Below are 27,300 nucleotides of genomic sequence, written 5' to 3'. Positions count from 1 at the left end.
AGAAATACAATCAATACCTATGGACTTTGAAGAGAGGGAGTAAAAGTTAGAAGATCTAATGGGTTGTTTCCTAAACATGGAAAGTATACAAAATATTGAAAATTAAGCAAGATGCTTTACAACAGCAGATTAGCAAGAAAAATGACAGCAAAGAGAAACTGTGGCTTATTGTCAGAGTGCATGCTCAGCATGTGCAAGTCTCCAGGTTCAATACCCAGCAGAGGCAAAAGTTGAGCAGATAGCTTCCTAACAACAATTTTTCTTGACTGTTTAAAAAAAGATACCAATTAAATGATTTGCCTGAATGCAGCAGTCAAAGATCCAAGTCATTACACTAGTTTCTAAGAATCATAATACCTAAAGACACTGAGTAAGAATGGTGTCATTTTGTTTGCTTTATTTTTAAAACACGATCTCTTCTGTTTTAATTTTTTGTAATGTTATTTATTTTTCACAACAAATTTATGAATGACGTAGTTTCTATTTTCTCTCTTAAAAACTAAGATGAGATTGAACGAGTTTACCTGTTTCATTAAACTACTAAACAGAAAAAGCCAGGGTTTGAACCTAGGGTTATGTGCTTCTACAACCTAGACTTTCAGCTTTCATTTGCATACATTCCCCATCCCCCCAGAGAGGGGGTTTACATTGTTTAGCAATGTAAACAAAACAGTGACGCAGTCACAATATTTCCACTGGCAAAAAAGAAAAAAGAGTCAAAATTTCTGTACCAGAGTTAATAATTTCAGAAGCACAAATCCAATTAAAGGTTTTTACCTTGAACACAGTCAAGGGCCAACAGAAAAGACAGCCTGGCAGCCTAGCACCAAACCAGCAAACAAATCGATGCTCAATGATCTGTTGCCATTTTATGACTCTCCAGTTGCACACGGTTGGATGAGTCAGATTTGGTCTTGTGGGCAAGCGAAGTGCATCTAATTCTGAAAATGAGAAGAAGCTCAAGCAATGGGTTAAGGAAGTTATGAGAGGGAAACAAACTGAAGCTATCTCTTCAAGAACACAGACATATGGAGAATGATTTAGGGCCATTTATACTCCCAGAGCATTTTTTAAAAATGTTTTTATACTTGAGTCTGCTTTTAAAAATGCAAACGGACAATTGTATGGAGGACAAAAATACAGAGAACAATTGTCGTCTAACAGTGAAAACATTCTGGCTAGAGTAATTAAGTTCTGAGTGAAAAATACAACCTACATTTATCTTCCGATTACTTTTCGTTTCCAGGTCCAGACCTACAGTCACTCACTGCTATATTTCTGACAGAGTAAACCAGCTTAAAATGCCATTGCAAAACTGCACTGCGACAGCAATGCCAGCAGTAAGTATAGCTGTGTGGTTTAGATCTGGGGAGTCCTGCACACATTCCTCTGCTGATCCCCAGCTATTAAAAGGTGAGTAGATCAAAACATTCAACCAAAAATTTATCCTGTCTACAAGAAATGTGGGTATGGCAGATGGAACAGAGTCTATGGGAATGGCCAACCAATAACCAGCCCAAATTGAGATCCATCCCAAGCACCAATTCCTAACACTATTAATGATACACTGTTATGCTTGTAGATAGGAGCAAGTTGTTCTCTGAGAAGCTCCACCCAGCAGTTGACTCAGATGGATACAGACAGTGGATAGAGCTTGGAGACTCTTATGGAAGAATAGGAGGAAGAATTGTGGGCCCCTAAAGGGATAGGACCACCACAAGAAGACCAACAGAGTCAACTAACTTGGACCATTGTGGCTCTCAGAGTCTGACCCACCAACCGAAGAAGATACAAGGGCTGGACCTAGGCCTTCCCACACATACATAGCAGATGTGCAGCTTGTTTTTCATGTGGGTCCTGAACAACTAGAATAGGGGCTATCCCAAAAGCTGTTGCTTGTACCTGGGATTTGTTCTTCTAGCTGAGCTTCCTTGTCTGACTGCAGTTGGAGACAAAGTGCCTACCCTCACAGAGATTTGAAGTGCCAGGAGTTGAGGGGTGGTACCCAGGGGCATCTCATCTGCTCAGAGGAGAAGGGGATGGGGGAATGATTGTGGGAGGGGTGGCCTGGGGAGGGCAGTGAGAGGGATGTAAAGTGATTAAGTAAAATTAAGTTAAATTAAATTTAAAAAGGGAGTGGAACATGAATGGGGTAACCTCATTACAAATGGATTACCCTATTAGGTGGTGGACCATAAATGGAGGACATACATCTTACCTTTGAAGAGCATGCCTTATCCCAAGATGCTCTCACTATTACTTCTCCAAGCCACCATGGCATAAATAGCTTTGTGCCACTATCATTTACTGGCTATGATATTCTGCCTCTCTAGAGACCCAAAGTAAATCCTGAGAAATTGAAACCAAGCTAAATATATGGTTGAAATTTGATCCATCTTGATTTTTCTTTTATGACAATGACAGATAACAGACTAACACAATCACTAATCTTCATTTTAAGTTTGTTACAAAAAATTAATAACCTCAGATGAGATATTTGTGTCAAACAGGAGTTAAACAAGAATAGTATTATGCTTTGCTTGAATATATTGATGCCTGTCCTTCACATGTTCCCATATTCAGCATTAACACAGCTTCAAAGTGGTCATGATGAAATAATTAATATGAATTTTGAATGTTAGACTTGCACACTGTAGATTGCAAAAATCTAAAAAAAAAAAAAAAAAAAAAAAAAAAAAAACCCTAATAAACCTGATCTCTCTGTTTGCATTCATTTCTGAGGGAAATTATATTGACTTTCCCAGTGTTCACTGGGGTGAGCATTTCATAGTGAAAGAAGAAATTTAACTGACTAGACTATGCAGTTAAAATATTTATGATGTATCTGAGGGGTAATAGTGAAGCCACAAAATCCAAAGGGCTCTCACCTAAGTCTTCTGTCCCTTGCTTAGCTGTTTATATATGCCTTTTTGCAACATAGCTCATTCTAAGGCAATGTGCATAACTCAGTTTATGATCACCTATAGAAAAGATCTTCTGTGCCTGATAATTTCTAGCATGCACCCTGTTCTGATTCTTCAGACAACTTCATAGACATGTATATATCCATATTGACACACATAGATCAGTATAACACACACACACACACACACGTATGTTTTTGTACTGTCCATTTGTTTATGTCTTTCCCAATGTTATAAGTGCTGTAAGAACTTAAATGATACCCTTTGCACATGCTACCACAACTTGTATGATTTCAGAGGAAACTTTATGAGAAACATCTTCCTTAATATTAATTAGTGCTAAATATAATACTGCACAATTCTTTACAGTTTTGAAATAACTCCTCAAATTTTCTCTAATTCAAAATCAAGGTATGGTAGTAATATTGTCTACAGGGTAAGGGGCTGGTACCACATAATATTTTCATTCATGCTTAGTCAAAATTTTCAATGGATTGCCATACCTAGTAAACACAAAATAAAGATGAAAAATTTAATAAGAAAAACATTTTAAAAAGAATTGTACTATGTTTCTATTCTCATTTCCTCACAGGGAAAAGAGGGATAAATTTCTCCCAAGTTTAGTGGGTGAGATAGTGTAACAACCTTCCAATGAGACTTTTATTTAACAAAAATCTAAACATAGAGACTCTTTCTTCAATTTAATTTAGACTGAAAGAGAAATGAGTCTTGGGGAAACTGTGATTCCAAACTGCTGGAAGACAAAGAATGCCTGTGTTTCCTTCTCCATGTACATTATAAGAGAGAACAGCACATAGAGAACACAGAAAGCAACAAGTGAATCTGTGGACTGATACCATCCAGAAATCAAAGTCTCCTCATAGACATACATTCAAGTCTGTCTGGCATCCTAGACTTGAGATTGGGATGAGGTGGTTAGAAACATGGTATCTTTTCTGCATAGTGCTTTACAAATTTACCAACCACAATGGTATTTTCATCACACCTTAATTGATTGAATTACTTCACACCGTGTTTGCTGACTATTCACACCATGTTTGTTTGTTTGTTTGTTTGTTTCTTTCTTTTTTTTTTTTTTTTTTTTGCCTCCCATCCTCCAACACATACTCTTCATACTCTTACCCAGGGACAAGGATTAAGAAACAACCAAGCCTGAGATTCCCTATAGGAACTCACTGCATGGCACCATCAATAGCTTGCTGTTTTACTAAAGTCTGACACCCTTGGTTCTAACTTCCACACCTCTGGGTTTTTTTTTTTTTCATTACAATATTTAATTTTGTCATTTATCTAGCCAAACAGATGCCAAGTGATTACTTTGTGACACTTGGTGTTATAGGTGTCTGGTTCCACTGGTAAACAATGTAAATGTTCTACCTGCTTAGAGCTCAGGTTTAGGGCAGACAAATGAGTTTTAGACTAAATTTATGGCAGCATCACATGTAATAAGGAAAATCAATGTCCCAAATAAATAAAATGAAAAAGTCATGTGAAAACGGTATTGTAGGTAATAAAAATAGCAAATACAAAACTCCTTGGCTGGATCATGCTTAGAATTCAACATCAACAGTAAGAGAGCCAAGATGGTTGAAGTGTCATGCATAAGGAGAAGCTGAAAAGCGATGAAGACAAGAAGGTAGCCTGAGGCATGCCGACTATAACAAGTTTGTTGAGTTTTATTAAGCAAAGGGGATAGTATTGATTGGCTCACACAAAGGGTTGATATAATCTGACTTATATTTGAAAATTGCTGATGCTATTATATAACGCACAGCAGAAGGGACAAAATGATAAGAGAGGCTAGTCGAAACATGAGTATGTTGGTGTGGGTGAGAGAGGATGGAGGCTTGGATTTTCAGCATAAACTAGGTTAGTAAACGGGATTGACAGCATTTGCTAATGAACTAGATACAGGAGCAGACAAAATCTGGACTAGTATGTGTCTTTAACATATACAAAGCAACTGGAAATTATTTAATGAGCTAGGAAAGCCTCTGGCAAGAATTACTTTTAGAAAGAAAAATTGAAAGTTGTGTTCTCTATCTGTTAATAGTAAAATATCTATTAATGCTATAATGCTTGTATATAGTACATGACTTCAATGGTTTGAAGGCATCTAGAGAAGTTCATACGCTATAAACTGAATTCATGGTATGTTTATTTTGGACCTTTAAGAGGTGGAGCCTAGTGGAAAAGGATCTGATCACAGAAGACATCATTCTATGGAGGGATTAATAGTTTGGGGATTGTTTTTCTCTCTCTCTCTCTCTTGAAGATAGGTTATTAGAAGAGAGCCCAGCTTCTTTCCAAACATATCTTCTGATGAACCTCTCATGGATCATTCATCCTCACACCATGATGCTATGTACATGATGCCTTAAATCGGACCTGAACAGATAACGGTACATGTTCTTCACTTGCAGTACTATGAACAAAATAAACTTCTTAACAAAACTTCATAGCCATTACTTTATAGAATACTCAGTCTTCAGCATTTTAATAAAGCAATAGGAAACAGACCAAGACAGGAGACAGCATAGGTATGGCATTCAAAGCTAGAAAACCAGAGGAAAGTGTCTAGGAAGGGAGGAGAACAGAGAAAACAGTAAGCTTTTGGGAACTCTGTTCTTTCGAGGTTAGAAAAAAATTTGAAAACCTCTCTTTCTCTCTCATTTGCTCTCTTGACTTATTTACTCCCTTGTCATCACAGATCAATCTTGAGAGCACATTACTGGAAAAGCAAAATAGCTTCTTCCTGGAAAAACAGGAGCTATTGTTGATGAAAATGAACGGACAGGGCTAGGACTTGAGTACTGAGGTAGGGTAAACAAACCAGATGCTCCAAATCGGGCTTTGAAAAACTGCATGATAGATTTAATGTTCCACTGTGTATCCAGCATGTATCTAAACCCATTCTGATTTCTCTCTCTCCTTCTTTCTCTCCCTTCACCTTCTTCTCTCTGGTGTGTGTGTGTGTGTGTGTGTGTGTGTGTGTGTGTGTGTGTGCACATGCATGTGCTTGAAATTGTTTGAGGGGGCCAGAAGCCAAGCTTGAATTTTGGCACAGGATTGATCAATGGAACCTGAAGTCCTTCACTAAAATAGGCTGGTTGGCCAACAGGTTCCAGGAGGATCGGAAGAATTTTTTTTTAAGATTTTCAAGAGAAAGTTTCCATTAAAAGTTTTAAAAGTTGTAAATTACAGTAATGAGGGCCTGCAACCAACTAAGTTAATCAGAGAAGTAGGCACGATTCCTCCTTGAGTCTACTCAGTGTCTTAGACGAATGAATAGGGACTAATTTCTAAGTGATGGAGGGAAATTTTAGAAGGGAACGATTCAGTTTCATGAACCTATTGGTGAGCTGCCAAACACTTCACTGTCATATTCGGTTTCTAAGGATTCATCCAAAGTATACCCTCCTGAAATTTCATCTAATCGGGCCACTGGGAAATTATCACTGCCAGACGTGCTGAAACCATTTTGAACACTCTGTTCAGTAACAAGCTGGGGCAGAAGTGTGGATGACATACAATCAAGCAGAGGGTTACACTGCTGAGTTATTTAAAGCAGTGGGAGGGCCCATGGAACAGGAGATAATCTTTGATTAGCAAAGGAGAATGCAGCACCTCAACATGCCAGCTTCCTATTAAGCAAATAAGAGCCCTGTTAGTTTCAGTATGCATCTGGGGAAAGATACTCTGAAAAATCACGTGCATTTTGTTGTAAAATAACTTTTCTGCAGTAGCTCTTTCTGAAAATCACTGCATCAAACAATCATCAAATCAAAGAGGAAACACCTGTCAGAGAAAGGCATGCCAAAGAAGAAAATCAGTGAAAGTTTCTAAAGGGAAAATTCATAATGGAAGACTTAGATTTGAATCCCTAGAAGAATTGCAACATTGATCATCTTTAGTTCACAGTTCAGGCTGTTTATGTAGAATACTGATTTAAATTTTAAAAATTATCATGGAAAAAGTGTCACTGAAAGATTATACACTTAAATACTCCGTTACAACAGAGGGTGGTGCTTTTGTGTATTTACTGTCCTCAGTACATTTCCTGGCTGCCAATGGCATATATCTATATATACACCTAGGTAAGTTTAATGAAATAAGTTGAATTCATGTAGCATTCTTTTTGTTAAACATACATCCTCTCTCTCTCTCTCTCTCTGTGTGTGTGTGTGTGTGTGTGTGTGTGTGTGTGTAAGGAAACACTTATTTCAACTTTTCTTTTTCAAAAAACACTTAGTTTTTATGAGTGTTAGTGCTCATTCATTTCATATGACTGATTATGCTTTCATTGTTGACTATAGTTTTCAAATTGTTTATCAGCAGAAAATGATGACATTTTAATATTTTACTATAAATTCTGTTTTGTTGGTATTACTATTGTCAATCTATTTTGTTTCAGTGATGTTCTCATTTATCCTTAGGTACTGAGGCTTGAATATAGAGCCTCACAAAGATAGACACCTGCTTTATTGGTCTTGGTTTAAATTCTTGTATATTTTCTTTAAGAATAGTTTGAAACAACAAAGATTCAACTACCAGACGACATGAAGCTCATGAAGAAGAAAGAACAAGTGAGGATGCCTAGGTCTTTCTTAGAAGGAGTAACTAAATAACCAAGGGAGCAAATATGGAGACAAAGTGTGGGTCAGAATCTGAAGGGGGGGTTGTAGGGAGACCATTGTGTCTGGGTATTCATTCCATAGGCAGTCACCAAAAATAGACGCTGATAGGGATGTCAGGATGGGAAAGCTGACAGCAGCCTGATAAGGCTGTCCCCTTAGAGGTCTCTCAGAGTCGGACATACCCAGAGACAGATACCCACAGCTATCCATTAATCTGATCAAAGTTCCCAATGGAGGAGTTAGAGAGTAAATTGAAGGAACCGTGAACCATAAGGGCTGGTGGCCCTGTGAGGAGAGCAAGAATACCAACCAGCCAGAGCTCCCCAGGGTCTAAACCACCAGCCCAGGAGAACATAGGGAGAGACACATGACTCCAGCTGTATATGTAGGGGAGGATGGCCCTGTTGGGCATAGGTGGGAGACAAGATCATTGGTACCCTGAAGGCTGAGCACTGAGGGGGGGGGGGAATCTGAGGGTGGGGAGGGAGGCTGGGGGTAGGTGGGTAAACACCTTCATAGAGGCAGGAGGAGGGGGGATGGGATAAGGGGTTCCTGGGTGGTGGGGGAAATATGGTAAGGGGATAAAATTTGAAATGTAAATATTATATCCAATAAAAGAGGGGAAAAATAGAAAAGCGGTTAGAACCAATATTCTTAATAAAATGTCAGCCCTCTTTAAAAAAAAAAACTATCTTGATACTAAAATTTGTTTTGAGAATTGTATATTGCAGAATGATCAGCCTTGGTGTATCTACTCAACAAGCAAGCTGGGCAGACCTGCTCAAACCTCTGAGGTCCGTGAATTCCATCTGGAGGCAGCGAAGACACAGCATCAGAGGATTGTCAACTTGCTCTCCCCCCCCCACTCCTCTTCTAATATCTCAACGCCCATAATCAGCTTGAAGAAGCTAATGATGAGTCAGCGCCCCTATTCCCTGGGCATGGGGACTAAGGTGGTAAATGTTGGGCTGTCTCCCTAGGGAAAAGTAGTGGTTTTGTCGGAATAGAGAGGATTAGCTAGGGTTTATTGCATAGCCATAACCTATTAGTAGAAATCTGTATAATTAATATCAAGATGAAGATATAAATTCTTAAATGGCACCAATTTACTTTGTTTACAAATTTTAAGGTTTTCATTGGCATGAGCTTCTTAGTGATATAAGAGTGAGATGAATATTGTTACTCTCATAGGCATTGTACCAATATAACACACTTAGGAATACAAAGCTTAGACCCAGTCCTTCTTTAACTTTTTTAACTGATTTGAGATGGTCAGCCTGTGAGTTAAGGGACTATAGCAAATTCATGACTTGGAGTTTATTATAAGGGTGTTCTCTATGTTTTATTTAGAAATAGCTGAGTGGAGTTAACAGGCAACACTCCAGATTACCTTACATGGATAGCTGGTTTTCAAAACATCAGAAATCCTTAGAATTGACATGACAAACATTTCAGTATTAATGTTCATTTTCATTAGAGACCTGTCTGCTCCGGACAGCTTCCTATGTTAAATTCTAAGAAGAAATTGAGCATCCTTGGTGTTACTCCAGTTGTGGTGAGACAGCCACTAGGCAAGAATTGCCACTTTCCTTCTACAGACAAATTACTGTCCAGAAAAGGACACACTTGCAGAATAGTCGACTGATTATATCTGCCTAGACAGAGTAATCAGCCCTTAATAATTCTGCAGCACTAAGGTCTGTCAGATGATCCTGGGCCAGAAGGCAGAAGAACAGATGCTCCAACGTTTTGAAGTAGAGCGAGTGTCCAGGTGTTCAGAGGTCTCTATAAATTGGCTAAGTTTTAGAAGCTATGCTTGGTGCTTCCCACAATTATAGTCAACTCAGTCATTCTGGATTTCTGATGGGGTTGAAAACTTATAGCTATTTACTTTGAGAGAAAAGATCTGAGTGTATGGTCATCAGCTGAAATTCACCCTAAAGCCAAGGAAAAAGCCAGGTTCAGAACTAAGTGTTTTAGTTAGGATAGATGACAGAGGTGCTGGTTAGTCAACAAAAGGATGGACTGGGTATTAGGACTATCTTGTACCTCACTGGTACAAATAGGCATAATTATGCTCTAATTGTATTTTGAGAGAAAAGTTTCCTTTTAACAGGAAGGGTGATGTGTAGGAGGAGCTAAGGTGGGAGGAGTACTGAGAGGAAGAAAAGGAGTAAGAAGAGGAGAAGAAGAAGGAGAGGAGAAGCTAGGTGATGAAAGAGAGATAGAGGGGGGAGACAGGGAAGCAGATGTTCATGTATCTCCACCAGTCAAAGATAGTTGATATATCTAGGTTGGGTAGTGGGTTACACCTCTGATTGAACAATACCAAACTTATAAAGCCTATGATTAACATTTCTTAAAAAAAATGTATAAATGCAAAAAGGAAAAGGGGGCATGGGATAGAGGTTTTCTAAGGGGGGGGGAATGGGGGAACGGGATGGTATCTGAAGTGTAAATGAAAGATCTAATAAAAAAAAATAAAATTTCCTATCTAATCTCAAAAAAAAAAATTAGTGTTTAGAATAAGTTGTATGAACATGTGTATGAATCTGGAAATCTTGAGGTATAAAGAATATGTAGTAAAAAATAAAGTTTGCTTTGCACATTGTTCCCTCTCTGGGGCAATCAGTGCTAGCAAATACACTTCTAGGTACATTATATGCATAAACACTCATGTTGTTTGCATTTATTTGCTTCTACATAAGTCATTAAACATTATGCAAATTGCCAACACAATATACTGTATATAATTTAATGACTTACACTGGTTCTGTTCCATTTCGTTACATTTATTTTATTCACTTAGTTTTAAAGTATTTATTCAATACATTAATCTCTCTCAGACATTTATTCTTAGAGCTAAACAGAATATTACACAGATATTTTGAGATTCTTGTAGTCATTCTTTTCCTCCTTAGGTTGTTTTTCCTACTACAAACAGTAATAGTAGCTGGTGAAGTGAGCTGTCATTTTTACACCCAGGCATACCATAGGACAGATTCGTAGACACAGATATAGTAAACCACAGGCTAAACCATTAAAAAAGCTGAAGATATTTTAGTATTGTTCTTATAGGTGGTGGAGAATTTTTAACTCTACTGGTTTCTGTTGGGCTTCAGGAAGAGGCCCCTTTACAAGGCATCATGTGTCATCATTACAGCTTATTTTTATGGGGAGCAATGTGATTCATGAGAGTAGTATTTTATAATATAATTGTTCAACTCTCTATTTTGTTTAATACTTAACATCATATGAATGTATGCTACGTTTATTGGGATTATTTAGTCTGTGACTTTATTTTTCACTGTTAATGCAATTTTTGGTAAACAAAAGGACCTTATTTTAATATAGTCCAATTTATCCATTTCAGTATCTGACTTCATGCTTTTCTTTTTAATATTGTAAGTAGATTCTTTGCTCACACAACACACACACACACTTCCATGGTTCACCTGGAAAAATGCCCCCCCCCCCTTGTTTCCAGTACCACTCTTCTCTTCCTTTCTGGTTTTGTTTTGTTTTAAACAAACAAACAAACCAACAAACAAATCTATATCTGTAGTAGTTTAGGCTGGCCTAGAGCTTGCAATTCTCCCCCAGCCTTCTAAGAAGAGCATTTTCTGGTTGGAACCACCCTGTCCAGATCCTCCTCTATTTCAATAGCCCCCCTTTCAGTATTGACTGATAATTCCTCCCAAGCCTAATGCAATCTATTTTTTGTACAAGTTTTTACCTTTCCTTAGACATTTTGAGGCAGCTCATAAGTAGATGACCCATAGTATTTTCTAAACATCAAACAAGTTTAAATTTTTTTCCTCACCTGAATTGAGAACAGTTCCATTACATATATCTGGTTAAGCTTTCCAGATAAGATAAATTCTAAAGGAACCTAGCCACAAATGTGTTTATAAACAATGTCTATATTCTAATTTGATTTAGCATTTAGGACAATATGAGCTAGTACATGTAGCAGATGGTTTTGAAATAAAATATACATTGAGTGAATATCTGATTACTTTCTGTATATGAGTTTTAAATAAAGAACACCTATCTTTTGGGCATGGATACTCAGGCACAGATTATGTAACACAAACATTTAAACTATAAATTTCATCTATCTGTGGTTGGCAGCAAACATATTAGTGAAAATAATTTAGGACCAAAGAAATTTATAGTTATAGTGTTTCCCATGGCAACATCTTTCCCTTTAAAACATTAGAAATGCTATAAGGGAAGCATTTGACTTTGTTAGTATTCACAGTCATCTAAAGATTTAATGTGATTTTATATAAAGTCATAAAACTTTATATAAAAAATTTCCAAACTTTGCTGTGAACAGTGCATTTTAAAATTTTGCATTTTAAATGTTAAAATAGTTATGCTTAATTTTTTTTTGTTTTGTTCATGGAGTCACTGATCATGTGGGCTTAGCTTTGAATAGCATATTAAGTATCATGAGAGAGAGATGATGGTGGGATTATCCCCATAGGCAGAATGAGAGGAGTGATATAAGCCCTTCATTTCTGAATGAAATCAGTAAGTGCAATCAAATGACTCTCTTGCTCATAATGCTATAATGCATGGGACAGTGGGGATTATAACAGCAATATTTGTATTTTAACCTACACATGAAAACCATTTTTTCTGATTTCTCAGAAAAGAGCTTGTTTACAGATCTTTTAATGATATGAAATAAAATATTAGTTTAGAGAAAGTCTTTAGTCTTGTAAGCATATATCTTAGATCTGAAAGTTATGAGAAATCAACAGTGCACTTGCAGGAGAAATCCAATAACTAAGCATCAGCAGAGTAGGTGAATTTATCACGTGTCCTCAATTCCTCAACTAGGAAGAAAATGCTTTGTGAGGGTGGAAAGTGGCAATTTAGCCATATTTATTTTTGAGAAGAATGTTTTACTGGCTTAACACATAGTTTGGCCTTTTGTTTCATATTCTCTGCATTTAATTCCAATAAAAGTTTTCGTTATATATACACTTAAGCAGATCCCCTTATTACCAAGGGAATAATTTTAACTCAAAGGCATTGAAAGAAATAACATTAAAGAAAAAAATACAGTGTTTTGAGCCCTCATGCTAAAGTTAAAATTGCCACTTGCGCTTACTAAGAGTCAAGCCATTGTACAGAATGGCCCTTCACAGAAAAACAGGTCCACTTCCCACTTGGAACTCAGAGCCCAGAAGACAATCTTTACAAGGTGAATGGAGCCCTGCAGTCAGAAACACATTTGCACATGCATTTAAAGATCAATGTACCTTTTAATTTACCCCATGGTAAGAAATGGAAACAACTTATGGTATCTTTTCAGGCAATAAATGGTTGGTCCCAGCAACCAAATCAGTACATAAACTTTATGCTTGGTTTCCTCTGGTGGTGTGGTAAACTGCTTCTAAACCACTGAATTATGGAGAACTCCAAACTTGTTCAGCCTTGCCATTCAAATTAAGTGGCGATCAGTCCAGCTTGTTAGACAATATTGCTAGAGGAGGTACACAATGAGAGAGAAAAAGAATAACACCAGTGCGTGTGGTCTCTGTGCAAGGATTTAACCCATTTAATTTTCAGTTAAATCCATTTAATTTTCAGTTAAATCTTTATTCATGATACATGTACTAGGTACTCAAACCAGGAAACTGTTGGTCTCTACTCTAAAAAACAAATCAAGCGATAAGGATAATCAATTTGCAAAATGAGAAATTTCTGTGTGTTTCTATGCTGGGATAGGTCATTTTTAGCTATGCTGGTATCAGAGAGAAAGTAGAGGCAGGGAGAAGAGCCAGAATAGGTAAGAAAACAACAACAAAGGATTGATATATAAAATGGGAAAGCTGGTAAAACATATTTCTGTTAAATATCCAGTAAGTTCTGTGTCTGTTATACATGCTATGTTTGTATGCCCAGTTGATATTTAACTGAGTGGGATGACAAATTGTTTCTAAAAGAACACTATGAAAATTTGTAACTAAATAAAATTCTGTTAAGTATAGAAATTAGTTTTGAACTCAGTGCACTAGCAGGCAACATGGGAGAGGTTTTATATTTTGTTTTGAGTCAATCTGTTGTCCAGATAAATGTTGCATGCGTAGTAGAGTGTCAGAAAGAGGGCTCTCTCCTCTTGATGGGTTCCTCCATAGCCTTGCAGCTCAGGCTATTTCCCTTTTGCCATGGTTCAGTTCCAGTTTTGACTTCTGTCCTATTTCTCTGTCTCAGTTCCTACCATTTACAACCCAGATTTTGAGCACAAGCCCTTCTTGTGAAAGCCTTCAGTTAAAGGCTTTACTAAATTCTTCCAATACAGTCTAGGCCAGGGAAGAGATCATTAAACTACTGTGTTAACTTTTTAATTGTTAGAGTTAGCAGCTTGCTTAGCTCCCTAATTTACATTGTTGGGACCTGTCTTTCTTATGTATTATGGGCTGTTAGGAAACATGGCAACAAAAGGATGAACAGAAAAGGAAAGAATAAAGTCCTTTTACAAGAAGACTGCCTCTGATTTGGAATATTATCTTTGGCCTTGTGGAGAGACAGCACTGAAGTGGCTCTTGGGGTGAGGAAACAGTAGTCAAAATGGGAAAGGAAGGCATTACAAAGGCAGTAAAGGGATGAGCAAGGGTTCAGAGGCAGAAGGATCAGAAGCTACAAGAAGGGGATAGTAACACAGAGAAGAGCAAAGCAATATCTATGGCTGAAGGAGAGGCAGACCACAGAAGGCATGGGATATTGTAGTAAGAAATTTAGATTCTTACCTAGAGACAATAAAGAGCCGTTGGACATTTCTGAGCAAAAAGGAACCATTAATAAAGCAGAGGGTTTTCAGAAAGTTGGCCAAGGATAAGCATGCAGACATAAGGGGATTGGCCAGGAGGCTACTGTAGTAGAGAAGATCAGAAAAGATACCATAGAAACAAGAGCTTTATAATAATGGTGGCAGAGATTTTAAAGAGTAGACTGTTTATATAGTAAATTGCTTTGGTATAGCGGATGATTTAATAAAGACAGCAAAAGCAAAGAGAGCCAAAATAAATTGACTTTGAGTTTTTGACTTTGGATGTCAGAGGCACCCATTAACATAAATGGAAACTGGTGTAAAGGAGGCCTCATGCTGTTAGTTTTCAATCTATGTAGAGATATATTTGCATATATTAAGTGTATGAGAATACAAAACCAAAGGAGAAATATATATATATATATATATATATATATATATATATATATATATACATTCCTGAACATTTTAATAAGTCATAGAAGCACAAGGCAGTTTTTAACTGTTTAGATATAAATGAATATGTATAGCACTAGACAGAAAACCCAGTTGCAAAATAAATACATATCATGTATATTACACATGGCACTACGCACACATATTACACTTGTGGATACATACAGAAGATAAATGTGTAGGCTTTCTTTTAAACCAGGGAATACTAAACAAATACTCAATTAACAAATGGCATTGCTAAAGGACTAAAAATTAGAACATTAGAAATATCTTGGGGGTTACTTTAGAAACACATAAGTGAGCTCACTGATGGTTTTCCTTGCTGAACGTTCAGCCAATTATAATAACAATTAACTATTAAAAATACTACTAAGAATTTTTAATTCGTATCCTGAAAAAATATTTAATTTTCTGACTAAGCCTTAAGAAATTCTCACATAAGAGTTATTAACAAAAACCATGATGTTCTTCAAAACCTGAAAACAGACCTATCATGTGAGCCAGCTTCCACATTCTTGGCTATTAAGTCAAAGTATTCCAAGTCTACACATCAGAGATACTTGACCATACATCAGTGTTCCCTAAAACACAGTTCACAGTGACAATTTAGGGAATCAATTAGGTGTTTATCAAAATAGAAATGGATAAAGAAAATTATACATACATACATACATACATACATACATATATTCATACATACACACACATACATATGAACAAAGTCTTGTCATTGGCAGAAATATGAGTGAAACTGAAAATAACCATATTAGGTGATAAGTCCATTTGTGAAACATGTATTTTCTTCCACTTTTTCCATCATAGGCTTTATGAAGATACCTAAAATCATATATACTTATGATACGAAAATAGAAACAGAACTGCCTAAAAGAGCAAGGAGTAAAGGATTAAGAAAGAGGAGGGGCTGCCTGTCCTCCACTTCCATTAGACCTGAGACTTCTGAGCCATATAGGCAGGAGCATGTTGTCTTCTGAGAGACTCTACCCAGTGGCTGACTCAGTCTGATACAGACACCCATAACCAAAAATAGAGGACAGAGCTTGGGGACTTTTATGGACGAATAGGAGAAACGATTGTGGTTCTCAAAAGTAATAAGAACTCCACAGAAAGACCAACTAAGTCAACTAATCTGGACCCTTGAGGCTCTCAGAGTCTGAACCATCAACTAAAGAACATATATGAGTTGGACCTAGGCTTCCCTGCTCATATGTAGCAGATGTGTAGTTTGGTCTTCATGTGGGTCCCAAACAACTGGAATGGGGGCTTTCCCCAATGCTCCACAAAGCTGTTGCCTATACGTGGGATATGTTCTTCCAGCTGGGCTGCCATGTCTGGTCTCAGTGGGAGAGGAAGTTCCTAGCCTTGCAGAAACTTAAAGTGCCAGGGTGGGAGATAATACAGGGGTTAGGGTATGGGGAACTTTTCCACTGGCTCAGAGGAAAAGGGAAGGATTGTGAGAGGGGATGACTGGGAGGGGACAATGAGTGGGATGTCAAGTGAATAAGTAAAAATATAAAATTAAATAAAAAACAAGAAATGGGAGGGTAGTGCTCAGAGTATAGTATTCACATGCATGGTAACCCAGCATGACGAAACGGTGCCACCTAACTTCTCATGGAGAAGTTTGTTTAGGTTGGACCACAGTAACCAGTGGTCTTGATGTGTGTTTAATGACAGACTTCTTTGGTTGCTTTAGACTAAGGGGAATTCTGGGAGCTTTCTGGAAAATCCACTAGAAGGCTTTTATTATAAAACTCTTTCCTTGGAATGCCCCTACACATTCAGATTTTCTTTAATTTTTGATTTCTTGGAAAACCTAAATAGATCTGATTAATTGCTACTTTCTACACAAGATTACCTATATTTTTTCTCAACTGACTGACAATACATAGACACCCCAGATGCCTTCAATGACTAAATTTCTAACCACAAGGTAAATGGAATTTTTCATGTTGAGAAAAGCATTTTTACTTTTATTAGAAATGCACAATGAGCTTCTATGAAGTCCCTAAGTGAATTCCTAATCTCATTTCTGCAGAGCTTTCTCTGTAGCCTTCCTCATTTGACAGAATGGGTCCCATTTAGAAAACTGGGCCTCCTCTGCAGAATACCTCAAACAAAGTTTAGCACTAAGTGGAGACTGATGTATCATAGCTAGAAGAGTCAAAACATTCTAGAGAACATGTCACATACCATGTGCATGCAGTTTCTTATGTGGTCCTATTTGACCATATAGATATACAATGGCAAACATTAGTTTTCTAATGAATTAACTATATTCAATTGTGTATGTCTAACATGTTTTCAACACAGAGCACAACTCCTCTTTCACCAGTCTTCTCCTCTGAGACATGTTTAACTGAGCTTGGCTTTCATTCTTGCCTTTTCAAATTTTTTTTTTTTTTTAGCAGCCAGAAATGAATTGATAAAGATGGTGGATCTTATCATATTTATCCTATGCTTTTAATTTTTAAATTTCCACTGCATTTATATAACCCCAAACTTTTAAATATTATTAAGTCAGCAAAGCATGATCTGGCCTCTACTTACCACAGTCATATGGTGTCATGGTCACTCATATGCTCACTCTTTGTTCCGCTACTAGACAATATGAAGATCTTTCCTATACCTGAGCTGCCATGCTTTTATCTGTACCCAAAATGTTCTCCTATATTGCTATCTGGCTATTTTCATTTATAATTCAGGAGTTAGTTTGGGTAGCCTTTGTCTCCTTTGGCATATTACCTAATCTGTTCTCTTTCAATATCTTACATTTCTTCTTAGTTTTCTAAGTTTATATTACAGATGTTTTCCTTACAATGACTATAATTTCCTTGGGAGCAAGATTTACCTCTTCTTTTTTTTGAATCCCTGTCTACCAGTGTCATATACACAGCAAATATTTAATAAGTATTTGTTGAAAGATTAAAGGACCAGGTTACTATATAACAAGACAGCTATATATTAAATGGACTTAGTTGAATACATTTGACTGTTAGAATACTGATGTGTACCTTTTTGACAACTATGTGGTCAAAGAGGACCAGATAGGGAAAGGTATGTGCATGGAAGAGTGGAATGTTTCAGTTCTCTGAAGTGTTCTCATTCTTCTGGCTAAGATGGATCACACACACAGCCACTCCTCCCCACTCTACTTCATCCCCATTAAAATCGTTTCTCGGCTCCACCCTAGAATCAATGTCATTTTGCACTGCAAAGTCATTAAATAGGTTGACTTTAGATTCATTTTTATTAGAAATTTTTTGAGGAAAGAGACTTGCTAATCTTCATCCTTCATAAAGGATTAGAGCTTCATAAAGTTTATCATGGTGAATTTTTTTTCAAAAATACTGTAATTCTAAAATGAAAAATTATGGTATATGAGACTAAAGAAAGCCATATTCATTTAGATTTATATACACTTTAATCATATAAGTTACTCTAATTTACACTTCATGAGATTCAAGCACAGGAAGAGACAGCTGGAGTTCAAACAACTTGAATACTTTCTTTCCTTAAAAAACAAATAGGCTATGTATAGACCAGTGGTTCTCAACCTTCTTGTGCTGACAACAATCATAAAATCATTTCATTGCTACTTCATAGCTACAATTTTGCTACTATTATAAATCCCAAGGTAAATATCTGATATGTGACCCCTGGAGAAGTCACAACCCACAGGTTGAGAGCCATTGGTATAGAGAAACAAATCAGACCTATACAAAAAGATCCAGTATAAAAAAAATAACTGACTCAGCACATTTGTCCACAGGATCTATAGAACCAGCTTTCAGTACGGAAATTTGTCCCTAGGATTTTCCAGGTTCAGGAGATCATCCCCATATATTATGTATGTTCTTTGGGTTACTGCCTGCATAAAGGGTTAATCAGCTCTCACTCTTTAGTTCCCTCCTTCATGTCATAAGCCCTACCTCAGGCTCAAAGAAGAGAATAGTTCAGCATGAAGTAAAAGAGCTGGAGGAGGCCTGATGTCAACATAAAGAGCCAACAAATATGTTCTTGGTAAAATTACGGAGGTTGGGTCATCAGTTCCCTACAGTGTTTTGCGGAGCAGCTGGAGGTCGTCCAGTGACTCAAACAGGAAGCCAGCAAAAGAATGGCAATATTTTCCTGAGGGCTTAAATTAGCCTTTGCTTAGGGAAATGATGAATAATTGCTGTAGCTGAGTTGTATAAATAGACACATATTATTTATATAGAGTATATATTTTTAATAGAAAAAAAATCTATGTTCCATTTGTTTGGCTTTCAAAAGCAAACTGCCAGTGTGATTTTAGTAAATGGATAGGGTAGACCTTCATTCACACTTGAATTCTAATGTACCTGCACTTAATTCATGAGGAACCTCTAAGCATTTTTATTACATTGCTAAAACTCATTACCATATTTAGTAAAAAAAATTTTTTTTACTTTGAATACCCTACATACATAGCTAATATTTCCTGAGCGGTCAGTTTGCACCAGGATTTAATTCAGATATGTGAACTGTCTCAATGAATCACCATAATATCTTAGAGAACAAGCCTTGTTTTTACTTGCGGTCTGTAGGTAAGAAAATCAAGGCCCAGTGAGGGAAACATTTCTAGCCAAAGTTGGAGAACTAGTGAAGGACGGAGCTGGGGTTGAACCTACATGCTCTGTACCTGTGAAGGATGTGGAGATCAACCTGGTAGGATGGAGAGCAACATGCCACAAGCTCCTGCAACTCCTTGAAGAGTCCTGACCTCCTGTATACATTGTATGATCTGACATTTCTCTCCGCACACAGGTGAGACAACACAACCCCCCACCCTGCCACCCAAATCTTCTCAGGGGATTGGACCCTCTCCTACAGGCTCATGGGCAGGTGGGTCAGATTTGGTGAAACAACACAGGTTGCACCTCAATTTGCCCTTGGATACATAAACATATCCTAATTGACTAAAAAGCTTATTTAATAAACAATAAAGTCAGGTCTGCACTCTGATGCAGGTCTCTGGATTCTGAATCTTGGGCATCTTCATGGGCTCTGTCTCCACTTTCCCCCTATTTCCTGCTACCTGTTCCACACTGACTTTTAGTTTATGCTCCTTCCTACTATGTACAAGCTCTTTTAAACATATTTGGTCTCATTAAGTCCATGAATTTAATGAAGGTAATTCCATTAGTAAATGGCTGAACTCGTATTCTAATGAGTTTGTCTGATTTTTATGTTGATGGCAAATGGCTCTAAATACTGTCCCCCAGAGAAGGTGAAATGCTTTTTGTTTCAATCACATACGTACTATTTGATATTAAATAGACTATAAAGAAACATAATTTATAACATTAATTGTGAGTCCAGGCAGTAGCGGGCATGCTTTTAATACTAGCACTTGGGAGGCAGATGCAAGAGGATCTCTGTGAGTTTGAGGCCAGCCTGATCTATAGAGCTAGTTTCAGGAGAGCCAAAGCTGCACAAAGAAACCCTGTCTAAAAAAAAAAAAAAAGAAAGAAATAAAAAATTTAATTGTGTTAAACTAATTATTAAAGTTTTCTGAAGGATCTGAATACTATTTGAGTAATGTTGATATCAGTGTTGTAAGTTAGATTACTGTGAGGTTTTAATCTCAGTATTCACCCAGGTCCTCAGGGCACACACAAGAATCCATATATATCTCTGAACACTAAAAACAAACAAACAAACAAACAAACAAACAATGTATTTTCTCTATGTTAAAATCAATGCAGTGCTTATTGGCTATAACACATAATAGTATAAAATCAAAAGAAATCATATTATGAAATACGATTAAGTATGAATAAAGATTGTTGTTATTGAATTTTATTTTTGTGTATGTTTCTGTGTGAGGGTGCACATGGAGGCCAGAAGAGAATGTGAGATCCCTTGAAGCTGGAGTTACATGTGGCTGTGAGTGATCTGATATGGGTGGTGCAAACTGAACTCAAGTCCTCTGTAAGAGCAGTAAGCCCTCCTAACTATTAAGCAGTCTCTTCAGCCCCAGAAAAGATTCTCTTAAATTGTTACTTATATTAATATTGAGTTTAATGAGAGAATTTACCATGCATATCTGAAATATTAGGAAGTGTTAACATGCTGCCTAAGTTATAATGAGCCTGTCAGTTAAAAAAATCATGAAAAATATTAAGCGGTGGTTGTTATCATTTATGGCACTCCCTACATAAGTATACACTCATAGTTTGTATGTAGAGTTCTGGTTTCTTCAACCATCTCTATAAAATGCTATCACAGAGTGTCAAAGCTACTACCAAGCAATGAAGATCAGAGAATTGAAAGTCTTTATAGGTAGACAATGGAGTAAATTTTAGACAAATTTTGACATTTGTGTCTCAGTATAAGTCTTATTACCTTTCGGCCCTTTGAAAAGTTTGATTTCCACGACAGTCTCCAGTATGGGTCGTCTTCTACGCACATACAGTCGCACAATAGAGCCTGCTTCCTTAAGGGCCTCCACTGCTTTACTATGGGAAACCTCCGACACATCGACTTCGTTCACCCGCAAGATACAATCGTTGACCCTGCGAAGGAGGAAAAGGCAAGGTTCAGCAGCAGTAAGGAGCTTGAAGAGAGGAATTCATTATAACTATCCACATTAACAAGGGGGCAAGAGTATGAGAGATTTGAAAATGTTCAAATTTGGAAGGTTCCTTATTTATAGTATGAGAAATTGTGTCAAGCTCATACACCGCAACTGCCCAACACTCCACACACTGATCACAAGGCTAGTCAGTTTCCATTTTAGACTCTACTATGGTAGTGCAATTAGGATTGATTGGCATACAGCATCGTTAGAAGGACTTGCATTTTAAGATAGGTGTCAATGATATCATTACTTTTACTATCTTAGTTGGTTGGACTGGAAGTTATGATCTAAAGGCTTCTCAGAAATTATGGCAGACTATATAGACACAACAGATATAATTTTATCACTTCACTTTGTAAAATTCTTAACTTGCTAGATATAAAAGTGTTATGCAATAATTGTAGAAACTCTGAAAAATGTAACTATGTGGGAAGAAGAAAAATCATGTAAAACAGTCATCTTAATGTGTTAAGCTTGTTGGCAAATTATCTTTAATTATCTTTGCCAGGAATTCATCTTCAATCTGCCCATTTAATATTATCAATTTCAGCTTATCTATTGCTCCAAGTCAAAAATGAGGAACAGTTCTTGTCTGACCCTTTTTTCCCTCCATCACTATATACTCAGATAAACCTACAGAGCATATCCAGTTTTCATCTTCTCTGCTACCTCCTGGTAGAAGTCAATGCCACCTTGTCCCTAGATGACTTTCACAACCTCGTGCCTAAGATTCTTCTGCCCTCTTTGTTTTCTTTGAATCCCTTCTCCTTAAAGTCACCAGAAGAAGTGAGTATGATTAGAACCTTACCCAACTTCTATTCCCTGATTTCCCTTCCAGTGTCTAGTTTTGTCCAAGAGATACATTATTTAGCAAGTATTTGTTGAATAAAAAAACCCCAACAATTAAAATTCAGTTGTTGGATTTTCATCCTCTATGTTCAAAAGTATAGGTAATTTTTTCAACCTCTCAAAGCCTCTACATTCATTAATAATAGTAATATCTACTATGAAGGATTTAGGGAAGAACAAACTAGACAATATTCATATAAGCTCTTCCATAGATCCAAACATATAATAAACTTCTAATAAATGTGTTATTAGTGTTGTATGTATTAATGTATGATATTCCTAACAATGAATTTTTAATAGCTTTATAGAGTAACAATAATGTCCATTGTGCAAATTAGTATAATTTGTAATAATATAAATAGTTAGGCCCTTTTATTAGAGTATTTGTAGGTTGGGTAGAGATTGGATTTATTCTCAAATCTATCAATTATCTACCAATCTTTCTACTGTCTATCTACCATCTATCTTCATCATTACCATCATTATCATCACAATTAATCTACCAATGATTTTTCTTTTTATATTTATCTACTTTTATAGTACTTGGTTCATAAGCCTACATCTTTATATACACTTGGCAAGTACTCTAGTACCTAGATAAATCTGGATCTCTCAAGCCTTCATATTAATATTTGAATTAAGTAATACTAATGAATTAACATATGAATATATAGTGATGTGCTATTTCATGTATTCTATGCTTATTAAGTCAACATATAAATCTACCATGGACATGTTATATAAATGTATAAATGCATGGGGATGGTTTTTAAGTGTAGCTTTCCATAATTCTTTATTATTCTGTTTAAGAGGCTATTATTACAAAACCTTTGCCTATAAAAGAACACACAGCAGCCTTAAATTCCTGAAATTTCACTAAGAAACAGTGATGTTATTTTATCAGAACAGATGGGATGGTTTTAATAGGTTTACACATACATTTCCTCTCTAACAACAACAAAAATGCAGAAAGCTACCAATTAAAATAGTTTTGAGAATGTAGGCATGCATCAGGGATGCCAGCCTCCATAGAGCAGCTGGTCCTTTGAGAGTGGGTAATTTTGCCATCTCATGATTATAAAAAAGCATAGTTTGTCATCACCCCATGTTCAGAATACTAATCACAGCATGACCACTACTTTTCATAGAAGTGAGCAGTAGAAAAAAAATTAGAGGCTACATTTATTCAAACTCTACTAATTATTTCCTTTTGTGTACAGTGGCATCTTTGCATTTTTGTGTACAGTTACAAGTATAAACAAAACACAGCCTAACTCACATGGTGGTTCCTGAATAATAGGTGAAGTAGGTAGCTTTAACATATTACATAGAATATAAGACTGACAAAGAGGAGGTCTGGGTTTGAGTCCAGCTACATACAAGACACCTGATTTCTTTGGGAAAAAGAGGAAGCATAGTCATGGGTGGGTAGAGGAGTCAGTAGACAGTTAATGAGTGTAAATATGTGTAACACTAGAGAGATGAAAGTTACTGAAAAGTGATTTGTTTAAAAGTGAACATAGTAGAAATTTAAATTTTTCATTAGGGGTATGCCAGAGCCAAAGTTAAATTTTAATTTTTAATCTCTGGGCTTAAAAGATCCATAGAACAAAAATGCCTCTAACTTATAGGCCAAGGGGTAAGGACCCAAGGACAGACACTTTCTGGGATTTTTTTTTTCTGAATGCTATTGTTTATGGATGATAATAAGACCCATGATTTTACTCCCCTAAACAAGTTGTTTGACATAACTGCACCAGATGTGTTGGACCACAGGTAGGTGATATGTAAAAAAGTATCTTCTATTTGCCAGATGTAGTTGTCTTCTTGGATGCTTACTGCTTAATAAGTTCAACGTTTCCAGCTCTTTCTGAACGCTGGCTGACTGGTTCAACTCAACTCAACTCTTGAGGCTCAAACTCCTCTCTAAGCTGACCAATTCAATCTGGTTTCTCTCCGGTTCTGACTGAATTGCTTTGCTTAGAATGACTGCCTCTGAACTCTACAAACTGAACGGCTCTGTATTCAAGTGCTCTGCTCTGAGCTCAACTGCACTCAACAGAACTGCACAGAACCAAAGTCTCTAAATTTAACTGAACTGAACTAAAATGGACTGCCTTTCTATCTTTCACTAGTCTTTCAGTAGCCTCTTTTTCCGGTCTGTTCTCATGAGAGTTGGGCATAGCCTTTCTCTGACTCATTCTGTCAAATCTTTCTTTGGTCAGTTTTAAAAATTAGACGTTATTGTCTGAGATTTAAAGTGTGTATTAAGGAGTCATGGTGACCCATGAGTTCATCTGTACATATAGGGGAGGATGGCCTTGTTGGGCATAGGTGGGAGAGGAGATCCTTGGTCCCATGAAGGCTGAACACTGAGTGGGGAGGAATTCGAGGGTGGGGAGGTGGGAGTGGGGGGTAGGTGGGAGCACATCCTCATAGAAGCATGAGGAAGGGGGATGGGATAGAAGGCTCCTGAGTAGTGGGGGGAATAGGATAAGGGGATAAAATCTGAAATGTAAATATAATCTCCAATAAAAAAAGAAAAAAAAAGGTGTGTATTAAGGGCATGTTTGTATTCTGGCCAGAGGTAATCCAGACTGTTTGCATTCCAGCTGGATAACATAGACCTTGAGGTCTTTAGATGTCATTCCTTTCCTGAGTAGCTATATCTCTGGATTAAAATTCCTCTACAGTAGGAAGTACATAGGCAGGAAATGAATTAGCAAGAAATAGGTGGGCAGAAAATACATCAGAATGTATGTTTTTCCCTGATTGAACTCCGTAGGAAATAATTAGCCTCAATGGGTCTCTTTAAGCCTCAGCAAAAGTTGGCTTGTTGTTGCCATTTTCTAGGAACCAAAAAATGGTTCTGGCCACAGTTCACCACCCTGGCCAGTATTTAATTAAAGCTGGCTTCAAATTTGGCCCAAAATTGTGGTAGTGGTCTCATTCATGTGTGGTGATATTAACAGACATCAACTGTGTGCTCTATTAGTCTGGTCTCTTCACTCAATTTTCTCACTTCAGTTCATGAAGTATTGATCTCCATTTTATAAATAGAGGGATATCAATGGTAAGGTCACTCACTCATGGTGAGGTCAGAGACATGGTTTCCAACTGGTTTTACCTTTCTCTATGCTAATAAAAAGAATTTAGAATTTTATGCATTACATTAAAATAAGAAACTATGATGAAATTCTTAAAAAATTGAAATTACTAAAGAGAGAGAATGTTAAGCCAGAGAAGTAGGGCATTCAATTCTAACTCCACCCCCATCCCATTTACTTAAAATAGAATCTGGCCAGAGGGTCACAGCTATTTAAAATTAATTTGTTTACTCTAACTGAAGATAACCTTTGTGAGTCAAGTTACCCCTTCATTTTAATGCACATAAATGTATCATTAGCTTGCAGCTGAAGTAATGCATCATCCTAGCATAAAGACCATCCTCTCTCATAACTCTGAGCCATTGTGTAAGAAAGACATTTGCATACAGACTTTCTCATCACTGTACTGATGGAACTGTTTCACTCCATATTTGCTGTTTCAAATATAAGTCTGTAGTTTTGCTTGGAGAATTTCATCTTGTGGAACAGAATTGGCCACCCAGTTTTTTTAAAAAAAAAAAATGATTTTAATAGTTCCCTGGAATTTCCTTCTGCAATTCTGATATATTTCCTTCAACTGAATATATTAGAAACAAAAATTTATGTAACCTGTCCATAGAGACACCTGTAATCTTTGTATTTATATCACATGATGAGAAATCACTCAAAATTAATATTTAAGAAATTACTGGTTCTATTTTAAGAATATATTTTAAAATAACATGTAAATATAGTTTTATCTCCCATAAGTGTCAACATATGTTGTAATTTTAAAATAAGATTTGTTATGTGAATATATATAAATATTGAGAATATCATTTTATATAATATGTTTCATGACTCATAATACACTTTAAAAATGCAAATATTGCTGTTTAGTATGCAAAGAAATACTAGAAAGAAAGAGTAATGCTAACCTGTAGTTCTTATTTTTCCTGAGTAAAGAGATTATGAATATTTCAAACATATCTCTTATGTTCCTTCCATAACTTATATGATAGGCATGCAATGTTTAAGATGAATTACGAACAAGTTTTGTGTGCCTTTTTCATATATATCTCAGGTCTTCTCTGAACTCTTAAACTCAGGAGCTGGGTTTTTTTTTTTTTTTTTTTTTCTCATTCAACATCTCAACGCTGATATATTTACACCTGAAAATGGAGATATTAAGTCTGCTGCATGGATAAAACTAGATAATGCAATAGTAAAAATTAACATAGTGCCTGATAAGAGGAAACTCACTTTGTAGACCAGGCTGGCCTCAAAGTCACAGAAATCTTGTCTGACTCCAGAATGCTGGGATTAAAGGCATGTCCTACTATGTTGGTCTGCTTTTAACTTATATTTCAGTGTTAAAGTATTTTCTGAGAGGCCATCGTTGGCCCATTTGGTTTTGTTCAGTGTTTCTCTGTTAGGTTATTCCTACAAAATACAAATAGACTTTCCAGACTTAACAAATAAAAATAAAAGGCACTTAGCAAAATTTGAAATTTCACATAAATGAACATGGTTTTCAGATTTTAAATAAATAACTTTTTTTTTAAAGCATTAGACTTTTCTGTACAGTTTGGGACATGCAGTAAAATTATGTGTGTTCAGTTGATCTTAAAATTTAACCAAGATATCGGTTATGAACGTACATTAGACTAAACTATGGTCTTTGGTTGATTAAAAAGCATGTCTACTACATAGTTGGAAATATCTTACATACTGTGTATTTTAATCAGTTCAGGAACACTGAAAGTTATATACGGTTGTCTTCTTTTAATAATAGCTTAAGTAACTAAAGCTTAAAGATATAATAGTAAGCCAGCAGCTGACTGAAACAGATGTAGAGACAGTCAAACATTAGATAGAGCTTGGGGAGTCTAATGGAAGAGTTGGGGGAAGAATTGAA

General features: G+C 36.5%; 1 protein-coding gene across 24 annotated transcripts in view; it reads right to left on the bottom strand.

Annotated features, from left to right (window-relative positions):
- Positions 1–27,300, bottom strand: part of Dlg2 (discs large MAGUK scaffold protein 2) — a 1,841,012-nt gene that overhangs the window by 475,640 nt on the left and 1,338,072 nt on the right. For all 24 annotated transcript variants that reach the window (XM_076937777.1, XM_076937790.1, XM_076937770.1 and 21 more), the window contains one exon: positions 21,213–21,382. In XM_076937777.1, the coding sequence (XP_076793892.1) occupies positions 21,213–21,382 (170 nt within the window). The remainder of the gene's footprint in view (positions 1–21,212; positions 21,383–27,300) is intronic.

The sequence above is a fragment of the Arvicanthis niloticus genome, chromosome 1, assembly GCF_011762505.2.
Source record: "Arvicanthis niloticus isolate mArvNil1 chromosome 1, mArvNil1.pat.X, whole genome shotgun sequence".
NCBI lineage: Eukaryota > Metazoa > Chordata > Mammalia > Rodentia > Muridae > Arvicanthis > Arvicanthis niloticus.
Note: the sequence above shows the minus strand (reverse complement) of the source record. Positions and strands in the feature narration are given on the sequence as shown.